We start from the raw sequence: 20,144 nt of genomic DNA, 5'->3' as shown, positions 1-20,144 counted from the left end.
TAATATGGATCGTTAAGTATAGCACATCTTTAGGATATTTCTCTTTCGTGATTCCCAACAAGAAAAGTTCTGGACTAAACTCCAGATCTTGTTTCAATATTTCTTTCAGCCAAATCCAAATCATTCTCCAAAATTTTTGTGTTTTACTGCAAGACCACCACGTGTGGAAGTATGTGCCTATCTCTTCAGAACACTTCCAACATTTGGGAGATACTGTTGTGTACATTTTTGCTAAGCGGGCTGGGGGAAGATGCCATCGGTAAAACATTTTAAATAAATTTTCTTTATACGATGAGGCCAGTGTTATCCTTTTATTCCTATCCCAAATTGTTTGCCAAGTATCTAGGTCGATGTTATGTCCTAAATTGTTAGCCCAGATCAACATGGGGTCTTTCACTTGCTCTTCAAACAGCTTATATCCCAAAAGTAATTTATAAAAATTCCTTATTTGTTTAGAGTCCGGTCCCAATAATATTTTGTCCAATGCTGTTTCAGAGGTATATATCCCCCATTCATTTTTATCCTTCCTAAATCTCGATTGGATTTGTAAGTAGGCCCACCAATCGAGTTTTATACCTTGTAATTCTAGTTCATTCCTAAGTTTCAATTCCCCCTCCTCATTCAGAATATCCTTGTATGAGATTATGTTACCCAAATCAAACAGATTTGGGTAAACTATCGCTTCAAGGGTGGATAGCCAGACCGGTATTTTGGTGTAATTGTGAGATCTAATTTTTTTCCAAGTATTGAGTAGCGCTTGCCTGATCCGGTGTCTTTGAAAATGCGAGAAAAGACCTTGTTTCTCCGTCCATAGGAAAGCATGCCAGCCATATTGCAAATCGTGACCCTCTAAAGTTAATAGTCTTCTATTTCTCAAGATTACCCATTCTCTAATCCAGCTCAGGGCCGCGGCGTGGTAATATAATTCCCAGTCTGGCAATCCAAAACCCCCATTTTCCTTCGTGTCTTGTAAATATTTCAATTTAATTCTTGGTTTTTTCCCCTGCCAAATAAAATTTAGTGATAATTTATCCAAATTTCGAAAAAATTTAGAGTCGAGTTGAATTGGAATATTCTGAAACAGAAACAGGATTTTAGGCAGAATATTCATCTTAATGACAGCGATTCTTCCCAATAATGAGAGTTTTAGGTTTCCCCATCTTTCCAGGTCACCTTTTATTTGATTCACTACACTATCATAATTATCCTTTTTGAGTGAAGTGCATCTAGCCGTAATGTTAATCCCTAAATATTTTATTTTCTTGACTATTTCTATATCCGTGATTTCAGCTAGATTACCTTTTTGTTTATTGGTCATATTTTTAACAATCATCTTGGTCTTATTTCTATTTATTCGCAGTCCGGCAACCTCACCATATTTAGATAATTCTTCCAATAGCTTTGGTCCCGTCTGACATGGATCCTCCATAATAAAAACTAGATCGTCCGCGAAAGCTTGCAATTTAAAGGTTTCCTTTTTAATGGTTAATCCTTTTATCTTTGGGTCGTTTCTTATAGTTCTCGTTAATACTTCAAGAGTCAATATAAACAGCAACGGTGATAAGGGGCAGCCTTGCCGTGTTCCCTTTTGAATTTGAAACTTGCTAGATGCTTCCCCATTAATAATTATTTTTGCTTCCTGATTGTCATAAATTGCCCTAATTATATTTATAAATTTTTCACCCATATTCATAAAGCTAAGCTGTTGGCACAAAAAAGACCATTTAACATTGTCAAATGCCTTTTGGGCGTCTAAGAAAAGTAATGCCATCTGTTGTTCGCTATGTAATTCATAGTACTCCAATGTATCTAATATTATTCTAATGTTGTGCTTAGTGTGTCTCTTAGCGAGAAAACCATTTTGATCTGCGTGTATGAAATCATTCAGAAATCGTTTCAATCGTTCCGCTATAATTGATGTAAATATCTTGTAGTCCGAGTTAAGAAGTGATATGGGTCTGTAATTTTGGATTAATGTATGGTCTGTGTTATCTTTCGGAATAAGGGTTATGTTTGCCTCTAGCCAAGATTTAGGCGTCCTTGCGCCTTCTAATACTGCGTTAAATACCTCCACTAGGGGTTGAGCTAGGATATTTTGTAATTCTTTATAAATCTCTGATGGAAGACCGTCGGGTCCCGATGCTTTATTATTCTTTTGTGCATTAATAGCTTTTATCACCTCAGATAGTCGAATTTCCTCGTTTAACATATTTCTGGTATCTTCTGTGACCTTAGGTAGTTTGGCTCTTTGAAAATATTCCTCCATTTTCTCCACACTTGCCTGGCTATCTTCTTTATATAAACGTTCATAAAATTCCTGGGCTATAATTTTTTTTTTTTCCTCCTGGTGGAATATTCTCCCTTCCTCATCTCGTAGTTCGTGAATCCAGTTTTTCCCCTTTTGTTTTCCCAATTTGTATGCGAGCCACCGGCCCGGTTTATTTGCATTTTCAAAAAAATTTTGTTTCGTGTTTCTCAATTGTTGTGCCAATTTCTCTTTGTCTAGAATGTTAAGTTTGTGTTTAATCAGATCCATAGATTGCTTGATATTCTCTTTTTGTGGATCTTGTTGGAGTGTAACTTCTAAGCTCTTATATTCCTCTTCTAATCTTTCCCGTTGTTGTCTTTTCCCCTTATTTTTATATACCATATATGCCCTCGCTACCCCTCTCATCACAGCCTTAGCTGTATCCCAATTGTTTTGTACTGAGGTGTCTATAGCTTTATTTTCCTTAAAGAAAAAACTTAGTTCTCTCTCCATCTTAGATTTGAATTCGTCTTCTTTTAAAATTGCTCTTTGAAGCGTCCATCTGGATATTTTTTTGGAACCTTTCCAGATAAGTTTAATAGGATTGTGATCTGCCCAAGTACCTGTCGCTATATGTACCTCATCTATTTCTGAACTAATTTCTTTCGTCATCCACACCATGTCTATTCTAGACCATGAGTTATGTCGGTTGGAGTAATATGTATATTGTCTAGCCTTACGATTTCTTTCCCTCCAGACATCTTGGATATTTAGTTCCTCAGCCAAGTTAAGAAAAGATCTCGGTAGAGTTCTTCTCTTCTTTTTCCTAAGCGTCTTTCCCATATAATCCAAATTTATATCTAGGATAGCATTAAAATCTCCTATTAAACAAATCTCCTCATAATCAATGCTACATATCTTATTGTGAAGTGTTTTGAAAAATTGTTCTTGGTTATGGTTTGGGGCATATATCTCTACCATCATGACCTTCCTGTGATTTATTATAACCTCGACTATCAGTATTCTACCCTCTTTATCGTTATAAATTAGTTTTGCAGTCAATTTTGGGTTTACATATAGTGCCACTCCTCTCTTTTTCTTGTGTCGGTCTAAGGAAACGAATAGGTTCCCTATTCTTGGTTGTACTAACAAATATTTTTGTTGTTCCTTTATATGGACTTCTTGTATTGCCACGATATCCAATTGTTGGTGAATAAGCCTATTAAAAAATTTCCGCCTTTTCACTGGCGAATTCAATCCATTAATATTCACAGACATAATACTACACTCACCTCCCTTCATCTTACTTATTTCTGGTTTTTGTGGATCTCGTGATTCGGGGCTCTCTCTCTTCCTTGTCTCTAGTTCCATGTTTCTCTGTTAACTCACCGGATTTGTTCCTTCTATCCTCTGTAGCTAAGATCTTCCCATCCATTGCCACACGTATTGTATCTCTTTCTCTTACCTCCCTTCCATCTTGATCTTCTAAATCTACTTCCTCTTGGCTATGGAAGTGGCGTTTGTAAAAATCTTCTGCCTTCTCTATCGTGTCCAGTCTATGCCTTCTATCCTGCCACGTAACAAGAATACCCTCTGGAGTTAGCCATCTAAAGTTTACATTTTCTCTTATTAGTTTGGATGTTAAGAATTGATAGCCGCGTCTCAGATCCCTCATCCTTTTAGGTATCTGTTTAAGGATGGTGATTGGTTGGCCCCGAAATTCTAATGGTTCCTCTCTAGATCTATGCAGAAGCTCATCCCGAATTGATTTTTTAACTAACCTTACATGTACTTCTTTTGGGAGGTTGTGCCTTCTCGCATAATTAGTTTGGACCCTGTATGTTTCATCAATTTCCGCCAGCATTTCCTCCTTCCCTACACCGAGTGCCTTTGCCATCAGTTCTGCCATCATGACCAACAGATCTTCCCCTCTTTTTTCTTGAACGTTCTGGAAGCGTAGATAATGAGCAGCCTTTTCTGCTTCCAGAAAAATGACTGTTGTTTCTAATTCCTTATTAGCCTGAAGGAGTGTTTCATTTAAATCATCTACTCTCTTTTCCTCTTTTCCCATTCTAGCTTCCATATCTTGAAGTCTTTGTTCATTTTTGACTAATTGCTGTTGAATCCCTTCAAATTTATCATCTATCGCTTGGATTTTCCCCTTTAATTCACCAGTGTCGTTTCTTATTTGGCCTATTTCTCTCTTCATCTCCTCGTGGTTTTTGGCCATTGCCTCGTGTAGGTTTTGCAAAAGGGCATGCAAATCTTTAAAGGAATTCGAGTTAGATCTTTCCCTTTGCAGCATATCCTCTATAGATTTCTGATTGGAGGGACTTGAGGCCATCCCCTGTCCCTGTGCTGCTGCCTTTTTGCCAGCGCTAGGCTTAGTTGCTCCCGAGATACTTGTCATGTTTCCCCAATTTTAACAGCGTTTTATCAATGTATAATACCCTGAGTCTTATATAAACCTTTTAACTCTATGACAAAAGATATATAAAACAGTTACCACCAGATACTTATTACCAACTAAGCAATTTATATAATAAAATTCTATAGTATGAATATAATCAAAGTCACGTTCTTCTTCTTTTCCCCCCCCCCCCCCCCGTTTCCGGCGCAGAAATTGGCACCTTTTCCGTCTTCCTCTGCTGTCAAAGACCAGTAGGTGTCCCACTAAACAAACCTCCAGTTACTAAATTGCTATATCAAATGGCCGCCCGTGACAAGTAGAGTAGAATTTCAAAAGTTTCAAAAGTTCACAAATTCAAAATTTACCAGGATAGACCAGACTAGACCAAGCTGATCGCTTTCCACGCCCGACAATCCAGAGTTCAGTCTCTAAGGTTCCAAAGCTCAGACTTTGACTTGTTGTAGCTTTTCTCCAGCTAGAATACAGTCATATAGTCTTCGGCTTTCTTTCCCTTGCTGTTTTTGCCAAACGCCTCCCTCAAGACTTCTATCGCCGCTTATTCCCTCTCCGTGAGGCTCCCACTTCAAACCAGTACCTCTTTCACAAGCGCTTCCTATTTAATATTCGGATACACTCTCCGTCAGCTCCGCTCTACCGTTGTCCCGCTGCTTACGTGCTAGCTCCGTCCCTCTGTCAGATCTTCATGTCGGCCATTACTGGCCTCCTTCTCCCCGGTTCGCTCGCATCAGACTTTCTCCGGATCTTCAACACGAACTGCCGCTCATGAAGGTTCTCCTGCAACTTCGGATGTCCCTACAGGACCTCCTGAAGCTCCGAAAAGCCCCGCGAACACTGGGTGAGAGGTTGTGCGAGGAGAGAGCTCCGTTCACACAGCCGCCCGCTCTGACAGTTGGCTCCGCCCTGTACTAGCCGTTTCTGTACCGGCAAATCAGTCTAGTCAGTCAAAATCATAATATCATTTTTTTCCACCTCAAGCACAAAGTCCAGAAGCGATTTCCAAGTAGAAACAAAAGTACTTATGTTCTTTTCTTTTATCAGAACAGTCAATTTGGCCATCTCAGCTAATTCCATCAGCTTTTGTAACCATTCGTCTATGGGGGGAATCGAGGCATCTTTCCACTTTTGTGCACAGAGCAATCTTGCTGCTGTCACCATATATAAAATCAGAGCTCCAAATTTTTTTTCTAGTTCTTTTTCCATTAGACGCAGAAGGAAAGTTTCTGGTTTAATCTTTATGTTCACTTTAAGCATTTTCTACATTAATATATAAATCCGACTCCAATATTCCTTTGCCTTATCACATGTCCACCATAAATGATAAAAAGTCCCTTTCTCTACATTTACATTTCCAACATTCATTTGAGAAACCTTTATACATTCTAGATAACGTATCTGGTGTTAAATACCAGTTATACATCATTTTGTAAAAAAATTCTTTTAGGTTATAATTTAATGTGAATTTTAAGCCTTTTATCAAACATCACATTATACCCAAAATAACTTGCCCACTGAATCATACAGTGTTTTACATATTCATTTTCCAAATTCAATTTTAACAACGTTTTATAGACCTTGGCAATTATATAATCATCACTACCACATAGTAGGATTTCCAATTCATTTTTAGCAAATTCAAAACTATGGTCTTTTTTGACTTGCTTAAATCTTTCCTTCATTTGTTGATATGTAAACCAGTGACAAGCATGACCTTCTAATTCTTTCCGAGACTTGAGAATGGGGTTTCCAGAATTGAAAGATACTATTTTACCATGCATCCATGAGTCCAGCTTCACCACCATTTCTTTTCTAAAAAAAAAGCTTCTTGGGGGGGGGGGGACAACCATAGGGGCAATTTGGTAAAAAAACATAGTTTTATATTTATTCCAAACCCTTAATATGGCACGTCTAATAAAATGATTATTACAATCAACATTAACTTTATCGTACCATAAATACCCATGCCATCCAAACCTTAATTGATGGCCTTCCAAATTGAACAGCCTCTTATTCTGGAGGTTTCCCCACTCTTTTAACCTAACCAAACAGCATGCATCAAAATACAATTTCAAATCTAGTAAACCCAGACCCCCTCTTGGTATCTTGCAATAACTTGTATTTTATTCTTGGTTTCTTTCCTTGTCATATAAATTTAGAGATATCCCTCTGCCACTATTTAAACAGAATATCTGTTGCAAGTATTGGTATTGACTGGGTCAGAAAGAGCATCTTTGGTAAAACATTCATTTTAATTACTGAAATTCTGCCTAGTAATGATAAATGTAGTTTGTCCCATCTTTGTAGATCCTTTTTTTATATATCATTTCAAAGAGGTACATAATTTTTTCAAAGAGTTTTGTGTTTGTATTTGTCAACACAACCCCCTAATATCTTACCGTATTTTCTGGCGTATAAGACGACCCCCTACATTTCCTGTTAAATTATAGGGTTTGGGCTATACTCGCCATATAAGACTACCCCTCTTCCAACGCACACCAAATAAAAATTAAAAAAACATCAGATTTGATTTTAATATGGTAATTTTAATTCAAATGCTTATGACATGCAGGTACTTAGTAGGAAAACTGTCACTTATAAACATAAGGCTGTTTGTCATCAAACATGTAAACATAAAACAGTGCAAGTGGATTAAACTTTTCCTAATTCACTCTAAAGATTTCCCTGCGCAGACCAAATGGGAGATCCGCTCCAGGTTTTCCAGCCAGCCCGCCCAATTCCTGAGTCAAATATGTCCTTAGAGCTAAGCAGCTGCTCTGGCTGCTGCATTCCCCACCTGCCTTTCAAGTTGGGATAGACTGCAGCTGCTCTTCAACTTTAGAAGGAAAGATGCCCAGACCCCAGCCTGCAAAAAATCACAGACTACAGCTTCTTCTCCAATTGGTCCCACTTTCCCTGTGCAGACCAAATGGGAGATCCGCTCCAGGTTTTCCAGCCATCCCTGTCCCTAAAGTTTCAGCACCCGGCGTATAAGACAACCCCTGACTTTTGAGAAGATTTTCATGGGTTAAAAAGTCATCTTATATGCCAGAAAATACGGTACCTTTTTCTCAACCTTGAAACCAGAACTTTTACTCAATATATCACCATCCTGGGAGGACATATTCTTGATCAACATTGTTGTTTTCTGTTTATTTATTTAAAAAACCTGCTAGAACTCCAAACTCATTTAATTTCCTCAACATATATTATATCTTATTTTTTCGGTCCTGCAGGAATATAACCAAGTCGTCAGCAAATGCCCTCAATTTTTAAACTTCTTTCTTGATATTTATACCCATTATTCTCTCATCTTGCCTAATGTCTCTATTTAAAACTTCCAATATTAAAATAAACCACAAGGGAAACAAGGGGCATCCTTGTCTCGTACCCTTTTGAATGTCACATGGATCAGTTAAATCGCCATTAATAACAATTTTTCCTTGCTGTGACATGTAAATAGCTTTAACTCCTTGAGTAAAGCTCTCTCCAAAGTCCATTTTTTCCAGGACTTTAAACATAAAAGTCCAATTTAAATTGTCAAAGGCTTTCTCTGCATCTAGGAATGTTAAAGCTGCCTGTTTCTCACTGTGGTATTGTAATTATTCAGTGTTATTCAGAACAGTTCTCACATTATCCCTTAACTATCTTTTTGGCAAAAAGCCAGATTGGTCTTCATGAATATTGGTCTTCTGCCAGAATTGCAGCAAAGAGTTTATAGTCATTGTTCAGTAGTGAAATTGGTCTATAATTCTTTGTCTTTGTAGGATCTTGACCCTCCTTTGGTAATAACACAATATTGGCTTCCTTCCATGTTTGGGGTAACCTTCCCTCCTGAAGTAAACCATTTATTATGTCCTTTAGTGGCTGTAGAAGTTTCTCCTCGAAGCACTTATAGTATTGACTTGTAAGGCCATCTGGTCCTGGAGCTTTATCTGGTTTCATTTTTTTAATAGCTTCTGGTATTTCGAAGACTGCCTCTGGGATTGTGATAATTAGGTAACCTTTTTCTTAAAAAAGACTAATCTATTTTAGACCTATCTAACTCCTGGTTTTTTATATACAAGTTAGAATGAAAATTATGAAAAGTCTTTTTAACAAGTTCATTATCAGTTATTACCTTATCCCCTTCACAAATTTTCTCAATGATTCGCTTTTCCCTTTCCTTCCTTAATTTATATGCCAACCATCCCCCTCATTTATTTGCAACTTCAAAATGTCTGTTTCACATATTTCATTTTTTTTTCTATTTCTTGAACTGTTAATAGACAATTGTTGCTGTAACAATTTAATTTGATGCGAAATTTTTACATCCGTAGGTGTCTTTTGCAACTCTAATCTCATCTAATATTTTTTCATTATTTTATGTAATTTCATGTAGCTTGAAAATAATAATAATAATAATAATAATAATAATAATAATAATAATAATAATAATAATAATAATAATAATAGAGTTGGAAGGGACCTTGAAGGTCTTCTAGTCTAGCCCCTGTTCAAGCAGGAGAACTTATACCATTTCAGACAAATGGTTGTCTAGTCTCTTCTTAAAAACTTCCAGTGCTGGAGCATTCACTTCTTTGTTGCTCTTCTCTGTACTCTTTCTAGAGTCTCAACATCTTTTTTACATTGTGACCAAAACTTGATGAAGTATTCCAAGTGTGGCCTTACCAAGGCATTATAAAATGGTATTAACACTTCACGTGAACTTGATTCTATCCCTCTGTTAATGCAACCTAGAACTGTGTTGGCTTTTTTGGCAGCTGCAGCACACTGCTGGCTCATATTTCATTGACTGTCTACTAGGACTCCGAGATCTCTCTCACAGTTGCTACTATTGAGCAAGGTACCGCCTATACTGTACCTGTGTATTTGGTTTTTCTTTTCTTTATCTTTTATTTCATTATAATCTAAAACAATGTAATAAATTTTTGACACTGGTCTGGGACTGTAATAAAAATGATTCATGAACTGACAATTCCAGTCATTCCCAAATCTCATGCCCACTAGCTCAAGATAGCAGGGATGAAAGATATAATAAAACACATCTGGAGGCAAACAAGATCGAGCTTTTAAAACAGTGATGCTCGAAGAATCAATGTATTACTGCATAATCCTCTTCAAGAACTTTACAAATATCTATAGAGATTCATAAATGATCTTGAACATTTTTGTGCTTATTCCTTATTTGACCCCTAATATACCATGTTTCCCTGAAAATAAGACCAGGTCTTATATTAATTTTTGCTCCAAAAGACGCATTAGGGATTATTTTCCAGTTAGGTCTTATATTCAGAGAAATACAATACTAAATGCGTCCATCTGGCTGATGATCTTAACTGGAGCTTATTTTTGAGGTTGGGGCTTATATTATGAGTGTCCTGAAAAATCATGCTAGGGCTTATTTTCCAGTTGGGTCTTATTTTTTGGGAAACACTAAGTCACAGTCGGGGAGTGTCTTTATGTCTTAACTGTTTTAAAATCAGGGCTGGTGTCACTGATCAGCATAAAGAGGCATTTATGTTGCGCTATCTATGGGCTCCTTTAGCCCCTCACACACAAGAAGTGATTTCAGCAAGGATGAAGATCAGCAGCTGCAATGACATGCTGTCATGCCCAACCACATAAAGAAGCAGCAGTAATGACAAGTGAAGGATTTCCTAAAACAGCTGCCCCACCTTGAACGGCAACCAACAGATTCTGAAATCTCCCTTCAAGAATAATTGTATAAAAAGGATAGTCTAGGAAAATGCCACACAGTTATTTCTGAAAACAGACCTTGATGTTTGAGAACAAATTTCCTGATTCCTTATGCTTACAGTCCCATTCTTTTGAGCACACAGAGTATACTGAAAACTTTTGCTCCAGAACCAACTCTTATTCTTTATAAGATCTAATCCCAAGGTATTGAGTTTTATTCTAACTATGGTTTTATCCTGGCTTGATTTAAGTAACTGCTATTAAAATAAAATACAGTTTCCTGGGCTTAGACAGCATCAGAAATTTCTGCATTTCAGCTCTGGAGTTGTTTTTGACACAACTTGATTTTAAAATACAGAAAAAAGTGGTAGTGTACACTCTATGTCTGGCCTAATACAATTTTTTTAAAAACCCAAATGACATAAAAACTACCCTTTTAAAATGGGAGAAACCACATGAGTGAGCCAACTCTATCCATTTTGCAGCACTGCTTGCATGCACACATCAGAACAAGCCTGGTGCTCCTGCAGCTCGGTTCCTGCAACATTTTGTGTTTTTTTTAAAAAAAACCACTAATGTAAATTTTAAAAATGAGCTTTGCATTCATTTTATATGTGTAAATAATAATAATAATAATAAATACATCCTCTAGTATTCTGAAGAACTGGTAGATGAAGAATAGGATGAACAGAGTACCATAATGGTAGAAAAGACTATTGCACACTGGTCTACAGGTGTGTGAGTTCACATTTTTAAAACATGTTATTACACATAAACCCCAGAAGCAATTCCCAAAGGGTGGGGTGTCAGCAAAGGTCGGGTTAGGTCAAATTTTTCTAAATGATGCATCTGCAGAGAGAAGTTAATTTTTACACAAGAGACATTTAAGTGTACTATTGCAACTTCAAGCTACGAGATGTCATCAATTACCACAAGACAACCTCATCTGGCTTTGTGTGTTTGTAGAGAATGATGTAGTTGAGTTCAAAACTAAAGTGGAATTACTTCATTAATTAATGAGCCTTATCAGTTGATTATAATGGTAGAATAATCAAAATAACTGCATACTTTACATTTTATAATTAACTATTATATAACACATTCATCAATGACTAAATTTTTAAACAGTAGACTAAACTACAAAAATGCAAAATAATGGTAGAAAATATTATTCCTATACTAGATTTATATAATATGCATGAGGAAGCATTTTGCTCTCCTAATATTTTCCAAAGATTAAAGAAAAGGCAAGAAAGATATTTAATAATCCAACCTATGAATTGGAGCAGTAAAAATTAAATCTGCTTTAACTTTACAAATGACATAGATTCTCTTATAACTCATATAACAAAATAACTCTATTTTTTAAAAAAAATCCAAAAATAAAGTACTTGTTAATTGTATTATTTGTCTAACAGCAAGCATTTGTGCTGTTCTTAGATCTGAATCTTTATTCGTATTATAAATACCGTATATACTTGAGTATAAGCCGAATTTTTCAGCCCACTTTTTGGGCTGAAAAATTCCACTTCGGCTTATACTCCAGTCAACAAAAAAACTTACCGAGGACTTGTGCGCGGCCGAGGCTTTGGTGCTTCCGGGATCGCGCGCACCTCTCCCAAGCCACCGCCGTCCGAGACCTGCCGAAGTTTGGGGAGGTTTGGGGAGGTGCGCGCGGACCTCCCCAAACCTCCCCAAACGTCGGCAGGTCTCCGTTCCTCCGCGCCCTGCCTGCCTGCTTCTTTCCGCAGCGGAAAGAAGCAGGCAGGCAGGGCGCGGAGGAACGGAGACCTGCCGACGTTTGGGGAGGTTTGGGCGCCTCCCCAAACCTCCCCAAACGTCGGCAGGTCTCCGTTCCTCCTGCCGACGTTTGGGGAGGTTTGGGCACCTCCCCAAACCTCCCCAGGTCTCCGTTCCTCCGCGCAGACCTGCCGACGTTTGGGGAGGTTTGGGCGCCTCCCCAAACCTCCCCAGGTCTCCGTTCCTCCTGCCGACGTTTGGGGAGGTTTGGGCGCCTCCCCAGGTCTCCGTTCCTCCGCGCAGACCTGCCGACGTTTGGGGAGGTTTGGGCGCCTCCCCAAACCTCCCCAGGTCTCCGTTCCTCCTGCCGACGTTTGGGGAGGTTTGGGCGCCTCCCCAGGTCTCCGTTCCTCCGCGCAGACCTGCCGACGTTTGGGGAGGTTTGGGCGCCTCCCCAAACCTCCCCAGGTCTCCGTTCCTCCGCGCAGACCTGCCGACGTTTGGGGAGGTTTGGGCGCCTCCCCAAACCTCCCCAGGTCTCCGTTCCTCCGCGCAGACCTGCCGACGTTTGGGGAGGTTTGGGCGCCTCCCCAAACGTCAGCAGGTCTCCGTTCCTCCTGCTGACGTTTGGGGAGGTTTGGGCACCTCCCCAAACCTCCCCAGGTCTCCGTTCCTCCGCGCAGACCTGCCGACGTTTGGGGAGGTTTGGGCGCCTCCCCAAACCTCCCCAGGTCTCCGTTCCTCCGCACAGACCTGCCGACGTTTGGGGAGGTTTGGGCGCCTCCCCAAACCTCCCCAGGTCTCCGTTCCTCCTGCCGACGTTTGGGGAGGTTTGGGCGCCTCCCCAGGTCTCCGTTCCTCCTGCCGACGTTTGGGGAGGTTTGGGCACCTCCCCAAACCTCCCCAGGTCTCCGTTCCTCCGCGCAGACCTGCCGACGTTTGGGGAGGTTTGGGCGCCTCCCCAAACCTCCCCAGGTCTCCGTTCCTCCTGCCGACGTTTGGGGAGGTTTGGGCGCCTCCCCAGGTCTCCGTTCCTCCTGCCGACGTTTGGGGAGGTTTGGGCACCTCCCCAGGTCTCCGTTCCTCTGCGCAGACCTGCCAACGTTTGGGGAGGTTTGGGCGCCTCCCCAAACCTCCCCAGGTCTCCGTTCCTCCTGCCGACGTTTGGGGAGGTTTGGGCGCCTCCCCAGGTCTCCGTTCCTCCGCGCAGACCTGCCGACGTTTGGGGAGGTTTGGGCGCCTCCCCAAACCTCCCCAGGTCTCCGTTCCTCCTGCCGACGTTTGGGGAGGTTTGGGCGCCTCCCCAGGTCTCCGTTCCTCCGCGCAGACCTGCCGACGTTTGGGGAGGTTTGGGCGCCTCCCCAAACCTCGGCAGGTCTCCGTTCCTCCGCGCAGACCTGCCGACGTTTGGGCGCCTCCCCAAACCTCCCCAAACGTCGGCAGGTCTCCGTTCCTGCTGCCGACGTTTGGGGAGGTTTGGGCACCTCCCCAAACCTCCCCAGGTCTCCGTTCCTCCGCGCAGATATGCCAACGTTTGGGGAGGTTTGGGCGCCTCCCCAAACCTCCCCAGGTCTCCGTTCCTCCGCGCAGACCTGCCGATGTTTGGGGAGGTTTGGGCGCCTCCCCAAACCTCCCCAAACGTCGGCAGGTCTCCGTTCCTCCTGCCGACGTTTGGGGAGGTTTGGGCACCTCCCCAAACCTCCCCAGGTCTCCGTTCCTCCGCGCAGACCTGCCGACGTTTGGGGAGGTTTGGGCGCCTCCCCAAACCTCCCCAAACGTCGCGCAGACCTGCCGACGTTTGGGGAGGCGCCCAAACCTCCCCAAACGTCGGCAGGTCTGCGCGGAGGAACGGAGACCTGGGGAGGTTTGGGGAGGCGCCCAAACCTCCCCAAACTTCGGCAGGAGGAACGGAGACCTGGGGAGGTTTGGGGAGGCGCCCAAACCTCCCCAAACGTCGGCAGGTCTGCGCGGAGGAACGGAGACCTGGGGAGGTTTGGGGAGGCGCCCAAACCTCCCCAAACTTCGACAAGTGGAACGGAGACCTGGGGAGGTTTGGGGAGGCGTGCAAACCTCCCCAAACGTCGGCAGGTCTGCGCGGAGGAACGGAGACCTGGGGAGGTTTGGGGAGGCGCCCAAACCTCCCCAAACGTCGGCAGGAGGAACGGAGACCTGCCGACGTTTGGGGAGGTTTGGGGAGGCGCCCAAACCTCCCCAAACGTCGGCAGGTCTGCGCGGAGGAACGGAGACCTGGGGAGGTTTGGGGAGGCGCCCAAACCTCCCCAAACTTCGGCAGGAGGAACGAAGACCTGGGGAGGTTTGGGGAGGCGCCCAAACCTCCCCAAACGTCGGCAGGTCTGCACGGAGGAACGGAGACCTGGGGAGGTTTGGGGAGGTGCCCAAACCTCCCCAAACGTCGGCAGGAGGAACGGAGACCTGCCGACGTTTGGGGAGGTTTGGGGAGGCGCCCAAACCTCCCCAAACGTCGGCAGGAGGAACGGAGACCTGCCGACATTTGGGGAGGTTTGGGGAGGCGCCCAAACCTCCCCAAACGTCGGCAGGTCTGCGCGGAGGCGTTTGGGGAGGTTTGGGGAGGTGCGCGCGCACCTCCCCAAACCTCCCCAAACTTCGGCAGGTCTTTGGACGGCGGCGGCTTGGGAGAGGTGCGCGCGATCCTGGAAGCACCGAAGCCTCGGCCGCGCGCAAGTCCTCGGTAAGCTCCGGGCGGTCACTTGCTTCGCGTCTCCTGAGGGAAGGGGGGGCGACTGGAACGGGCGTGTTTCCTCGCCTGCTGGGCGCCGCGATTTGCCCGGGGAACGCGCGGGCCCCGAATGGCAGCGTGGAGCGAGGAAGCGGACAGCCAGGGCTTCCCCGAGAGCCGCGGCCACGCAGGGTATTCCTGTGTATTCAGGCTTGCAAAATGGCGGATCGAGCCTCTGCTGGCGGCAGAGGCTTGCAGAGCGTGGATCCAGCCTCCGCCGGCGGCGGAGGCTTGCAGAACAGCGGATCGGCTTATACTCGAGTCAACAACTTTTCCCAGTTTTGGGGGGTGAAATTGGGGGTCTCGGCTTATACTCGAGTCGGCTTATACTCAAGTATATACGGTATATGGCTCATTTGCTAGCAATCATATCACTAACTAAACATACCTACCAATCTTTCCACAACACCAAATAAACTTTAGGATTGTGTGAAATGACAGCTGTATCTATGTTTGCATGTTTCTACAAAATCAGATAAACTATTATCTCCAAATCACTGTTACTGTGGATATTTAACAGAAATCAGTGGTATGGTGTAAAGCAGGGGTCTTCAAACTTGGCCCTTTTATGACCTGTGGACTTCAACTCCCAGAATTCCTCAGCATGCCTGGCTGAGGAATTCTGGGAGTTGAAGTCCACAAGTCATAAAAGGGCCAAGTTTGAAGACCCCAATGTAAAGCAATGCTTCTCAACCTTGATCACTTTAACTCCCAGAATTCCCCAGGTTGGCCAAGGTTGAGAAACACTGATGTAAAATAAACTATTTAGCTGTAGAAGAATTAAAACAAAACAGGGTGGTGGAAGTTGCTTCTGATTATCACTTATATTAATTTCCAATTATTTAAGATATATTCTGTTTGAGCCATGATGATCAGTGGACTTGCTGGATTGTAAGACTCGACAGCAACTTTCCCCAATTTGTTCTTATTTCATGTGTTGGACTTTAACATTACAATCCAAGTGAACATGGTCCCTTTAACTTGTTAATCTAATGCATCTGATGGTCACCAGATGGAGAAGGGTATTGTAGCCAATAGCTATAATAAAGGAAAATATATACAGTATATCAGTGATCTGATTCAATAGCAAGCTGTTTTACACACGGCTAATAGGCTTGGCCTATTTTTGACCTTAGCGACTTAAAAGAATCCTATTTAACAAAGCAATTCTATTTTCCACTATTGTCTCTTTGTCCTTTCATCCCATGCATTTTTATTCCAACTGGATAAGACACTTACATGTCCATGTTTACAGATATAATCAAACAATTCTCCACCAGACACATATTCCATCACCATGAAAAAATCAGTAGGTGTGCTGATCACCTGATACCTATTGAAAACATACAAGAAAATAATTGCATCTTAAATGTTTTTGCTAGATGAAGTCCTTACGACCTCTTGTCCAATCTTAAAAGAGTCCTTAACAAAATCATTGGAATTTACTTTCTATATAATTGCTTTTCACTTCTGAAGGACAAATTGGTCACTTTTTTTGCAGTGCAAATATAAACTCCTTTGGGACTCTGCTCAATTAAACTGTTTGATAGATCTTCATTCTCCCTACTCCACCCCCTAGATTAAACTTCTTGACTCCTCTAAGATCTGTTCAATAAACCTTCTGAGAACTAATATTCTGAACGTTGCTATCAAGAGAAAATTAAGACATTTCAGATTCAAAAGTCAAAATATGTTAGTACAAGGTTCCTTCATCTCACTATGAAGGACTGGTGAAGTTTTCATTAGCTTGATAATTTCTAATTCAGTCCCAAAATATGATGATGATGATAATAATAACAACAATAATAATAATTCTTATTTACAGTCTGTCTGGATCCATAACATAAAGCTGTATGTTCTCCATACATTCGCCATTATAAGAACATAACATACATCTATATATGTCTTTACAATAATGTAGACATTTTAATGAAGGGGCAAAATGGAAACCAAGAAAGATCTCAACCATGCTAAGGTGTTTTTTTTAGACATTGCTTCCAGAAGCACACAGCTACTGTGCTAAAATAAATACTCCCTTTTTATGCACTATTCAATGAAATCTAAAGACATTTCAATTTTACCCTTGAAATTTTAATACACAAATATATAATCCAATTAGTCTATCTAGACTTAAAAGATCTATTTTTCACTTCATGAAGCTAAGGTGAACCTCTAAGATATATGCTACCGTACTTCGCTTTTAAACAACTGTCCAATCATGTATCCCAGAAAAGTATAAGATTTTGCATCAAACTGATAATTTAAGGTTTTCTTCTGTTTGTTACAGAACAAGAAATATAATCTAGACTGAACCATTCTGAAGAACACTTTATAATGGTCCAGAGTCACTTCAAACTGTGAGATGGGCAGCATATAAATTTAATTTATAACAACAGAAACAACAACTGATCTGAATCCCAATATATATCTACATATTGAGTTTTAAAAGGAAGAATGTCCATTTAGTATTCTATGGTATGGGAGTAAATTCAGTATAAGATCAATAAAACTTAGGTACTTCATAATTCCAGTGCTTAATTTATATTATTCTTAAACATGTTAAAAGTACAGTAAAATACCTGCAATATAGAAATATGTTTTATGTGTTTTCATGTGTTTTTATATGGCATGCTAGAAAGAGAATAAGAATGAGCAAACTTACAGTTTGATAATATGTGGATGCCGGAAAAGTTTTAAGTTTTGGATTTCTCGTTTGATCTTTCCGACAACATCCAAACTACGAATTTTTTGCCTGTTTAAAATTTTCACTGCTACTTTATGTCCAGTAAGCTGGTGCTCTCCAACTAAATAAAAGAAAAAAGTTGAATGTTAATTTCTGTTTACATAAAATGAAGAGTTACTGATTTGTGAGATGCATTACAGGTAGTCCTTGACTTAGGACCAAAATTGAGCCCAAACTTTCTGTTGCTATGTGGGACATTTTAATTGAATTTTGCCCCATTTAACAAACTTTCTTGCCACAGTTGTTAAGTGAATCACTGCAGTTATTAAATTAGTAACCTGGTTGTTAAGTGAATCTGGCTTCCCCATTGACTTTGCTTGTCAGAAGGCTGCAAAAGAGGATCACATGACTCTGGGACACTGCAACCATCATAAACGTGAGTCAGTTGCCAAGCGTCTGAATTCTGATATCAAAAAATGTGAAAAATGATAATAAGTTCCTTTTTCAAGCCCATTGTAACTTCAAAATGTCCCTAAGTGAACTGTTGCAGGTTGAGCATTACCTCTACTTAGGTTTTAGTTCTACAATAAAAAAACCCTCCCTTTTTACAACCCTGTAATCCCTTAATTCGGGGTAGAGTTGGGGCAACTAGATACAGCTGAACTGACCGGATGCCTTCCTGACTCTTAGACAAGAGTTTGCAGCAGATTTTTTTTTAATTTTTTTTATTTTTTTGCACTCTAGGAGAGTGCTGCTACCTAGGAATGAACCTTCTGAATGGGAGGAAAGCATCATTACCACTAGGCCAGGAGCAGCCAACCTTTTGCTCTTTTATGACTCGTGGACTTCAACTCCCAGAATTCCTGAGCCAGCATTCCTGAGCATGGCTGGCTCAGGAATTCTGAAAGTTGAAGTCCACGAGTCATAAAAGAGACAAGGTTGCCTACGCCTGCACTAGGCCAGCACACTGCTCGGTATTAACACTACAATCTCAATCTTGCAAATGGTTTTGCCAGAGTACATTTCATGTAAATATTTTAAAGACTGAAATCTTTGCAAGGCTGCAAAATCCTGCCTCCAAAACTCCAAATCCAATTGGAGTTAATGGAATTTACTGTATTTTTAAACGTGCATATATATATATATATATATATATATATATATATATATATATATATATATATATATATGTTTTCGTAGATTCTCGCGGGTGTCTGTATGTGTAGATCTAGAGTCTCGGGTTCCTTCCCGCGTTCCTTTCATCTTCAGAAAGTTGTGGCGACGTTTCGACGAAATCCCATCCGTCATCATCAGGCCGGAGTGTTCCTCCTGCTGCTTCCAGGAGCAATGCGTGTATATACACACATACACATACATACATACATACATACATACACAGAATTGCATTGCGACATAAATATAAAATTGCAGCTTATTCCAAATCTGTCTATTTATCTTTCTGGAGATTACCTTATTCAAAAGCCAACTGTACAATATAACTTATGGATAAATTTGTCTAAAATAACTCTTGTAATGTCGATAAAAGTAATAACAAAAATATAAATGAACTCTGAGCGGAAATGCTGTTTCTTACATCAAGGGCAGCATAGAATTCATAGCTTTTTGAAAAGCGATGTTATGTGATTTTTAATTTTTTTTGTAGAGGTTATCAAAAGCAGCAACTTTTTTCAGTTCAATTACTAGCAATGACAATGGTGCGCGGAATGAAAATAAGTACCAGTTTGCCTCCATGTATAACTGAGATAAAGGACATTCTCGCTGGTGACATGACATTGTTAAGAGGTAAGGCAGAATGCCCAAAAAGATTTGCCATGTGATGACTTCTAAAGCTACTTTAATACTTACTGCTTTGATTCTAATGGGAAAAAAAATACCCTGGCAGCAATCTGGTTATTGCCATTCTCAAGATCACTATTAATGAGAGGAGAAAGCTTTTATCATTTCTTCTTTTGTGAATGCTATTTTCAACTAATTATTTGCATTAATTAGGACAGCCTTGCTTTGCCTACCTTCTTCAATAATATTTTACATTATATTTCCCCCTATTCCTGACCAAAATTGCTCATGCCACCTTAACCCAATGGGAGCTGTAATTCAAAATTATCAAGATTTTTGTACAGATGCCTATTTTTGCCCACCTGTTTTTCAACAGGCCATTTGCTGCATAAAATATTTTATAGCATTTCATTATTTAATTAAGCTCCATTAAAAGGTTTCTCTCATCCATTTGCTATTGATTGCAAAACTTTCTTACATCATGCATTTTGGTCTATAATTCTTTGTCTTTGTAGGATCTTGACCCTCCTTTCGTAATAACACAATATTGGCTTCCTTCCATGTTTGGGGTAACCTTCCCTCCTGAAGTAAACTATTCTATTCTATTCTATTCTATTCTATTCTATTCTATTCTATTCTATTCTATTCTATTCTATTCTATTCTATTCTATTCAATAATACTTCCCTATTGCCACTAGAACTTCCACATAATGTGCACTTTATTAGCTTTCAATCCAGTATTTTCAAAATAACTGTTTTAGGGGGAAAATCAGGACAAAATTAGGAATTAATA

At 40.8% G+C, this 20,144-nt stretch overlaps 1 protein-coding gene across 1 annotated transcript in view; it reads right to left on the bottom strand.

Annotated features, from left to right (window-relative positions):
* PRKAA2 (protein kinase AMP-activated catalytic subunit alpha 2) overlaps positions 1-20,144 on the bottom strand; it is a gene marked incomplete at its 5' end in the record, with an annotated part of 36,040 nt that overhangs the window by 11,186 nt on the left and 4,710 nt on the right. The window contains 2 exons of the mRNA XM_083359032.1: positions 16,111-16,204; positions 17,534-17,675. Coding sequence (XP_083215158.1) covers positions 16,111-16,204; positions 17,534-17,675 — 236 coding nt within the window. The remainder of the gene's footprint in view (positions 1-16,110; positions 16,205-17,533; positions 17,676-20,144) is intronic.

The sequence above is a fragment of the Vipera ursinii genome (genome assembly GCF_947247035.1).
Source record: "Vipera ursinii genome assembly, chromosome: 3".
NCBI lineage: Eukaryota > Metazoa > Chordata > Lepidosauria > Squamata > Viperidae > Vipera > Vipera ursinii.
The sequence above is the reverse complement of the archived record's forward strand: the minus strand, read 5'-3'. Positions and strand labels throughout refer to the sequence as shown.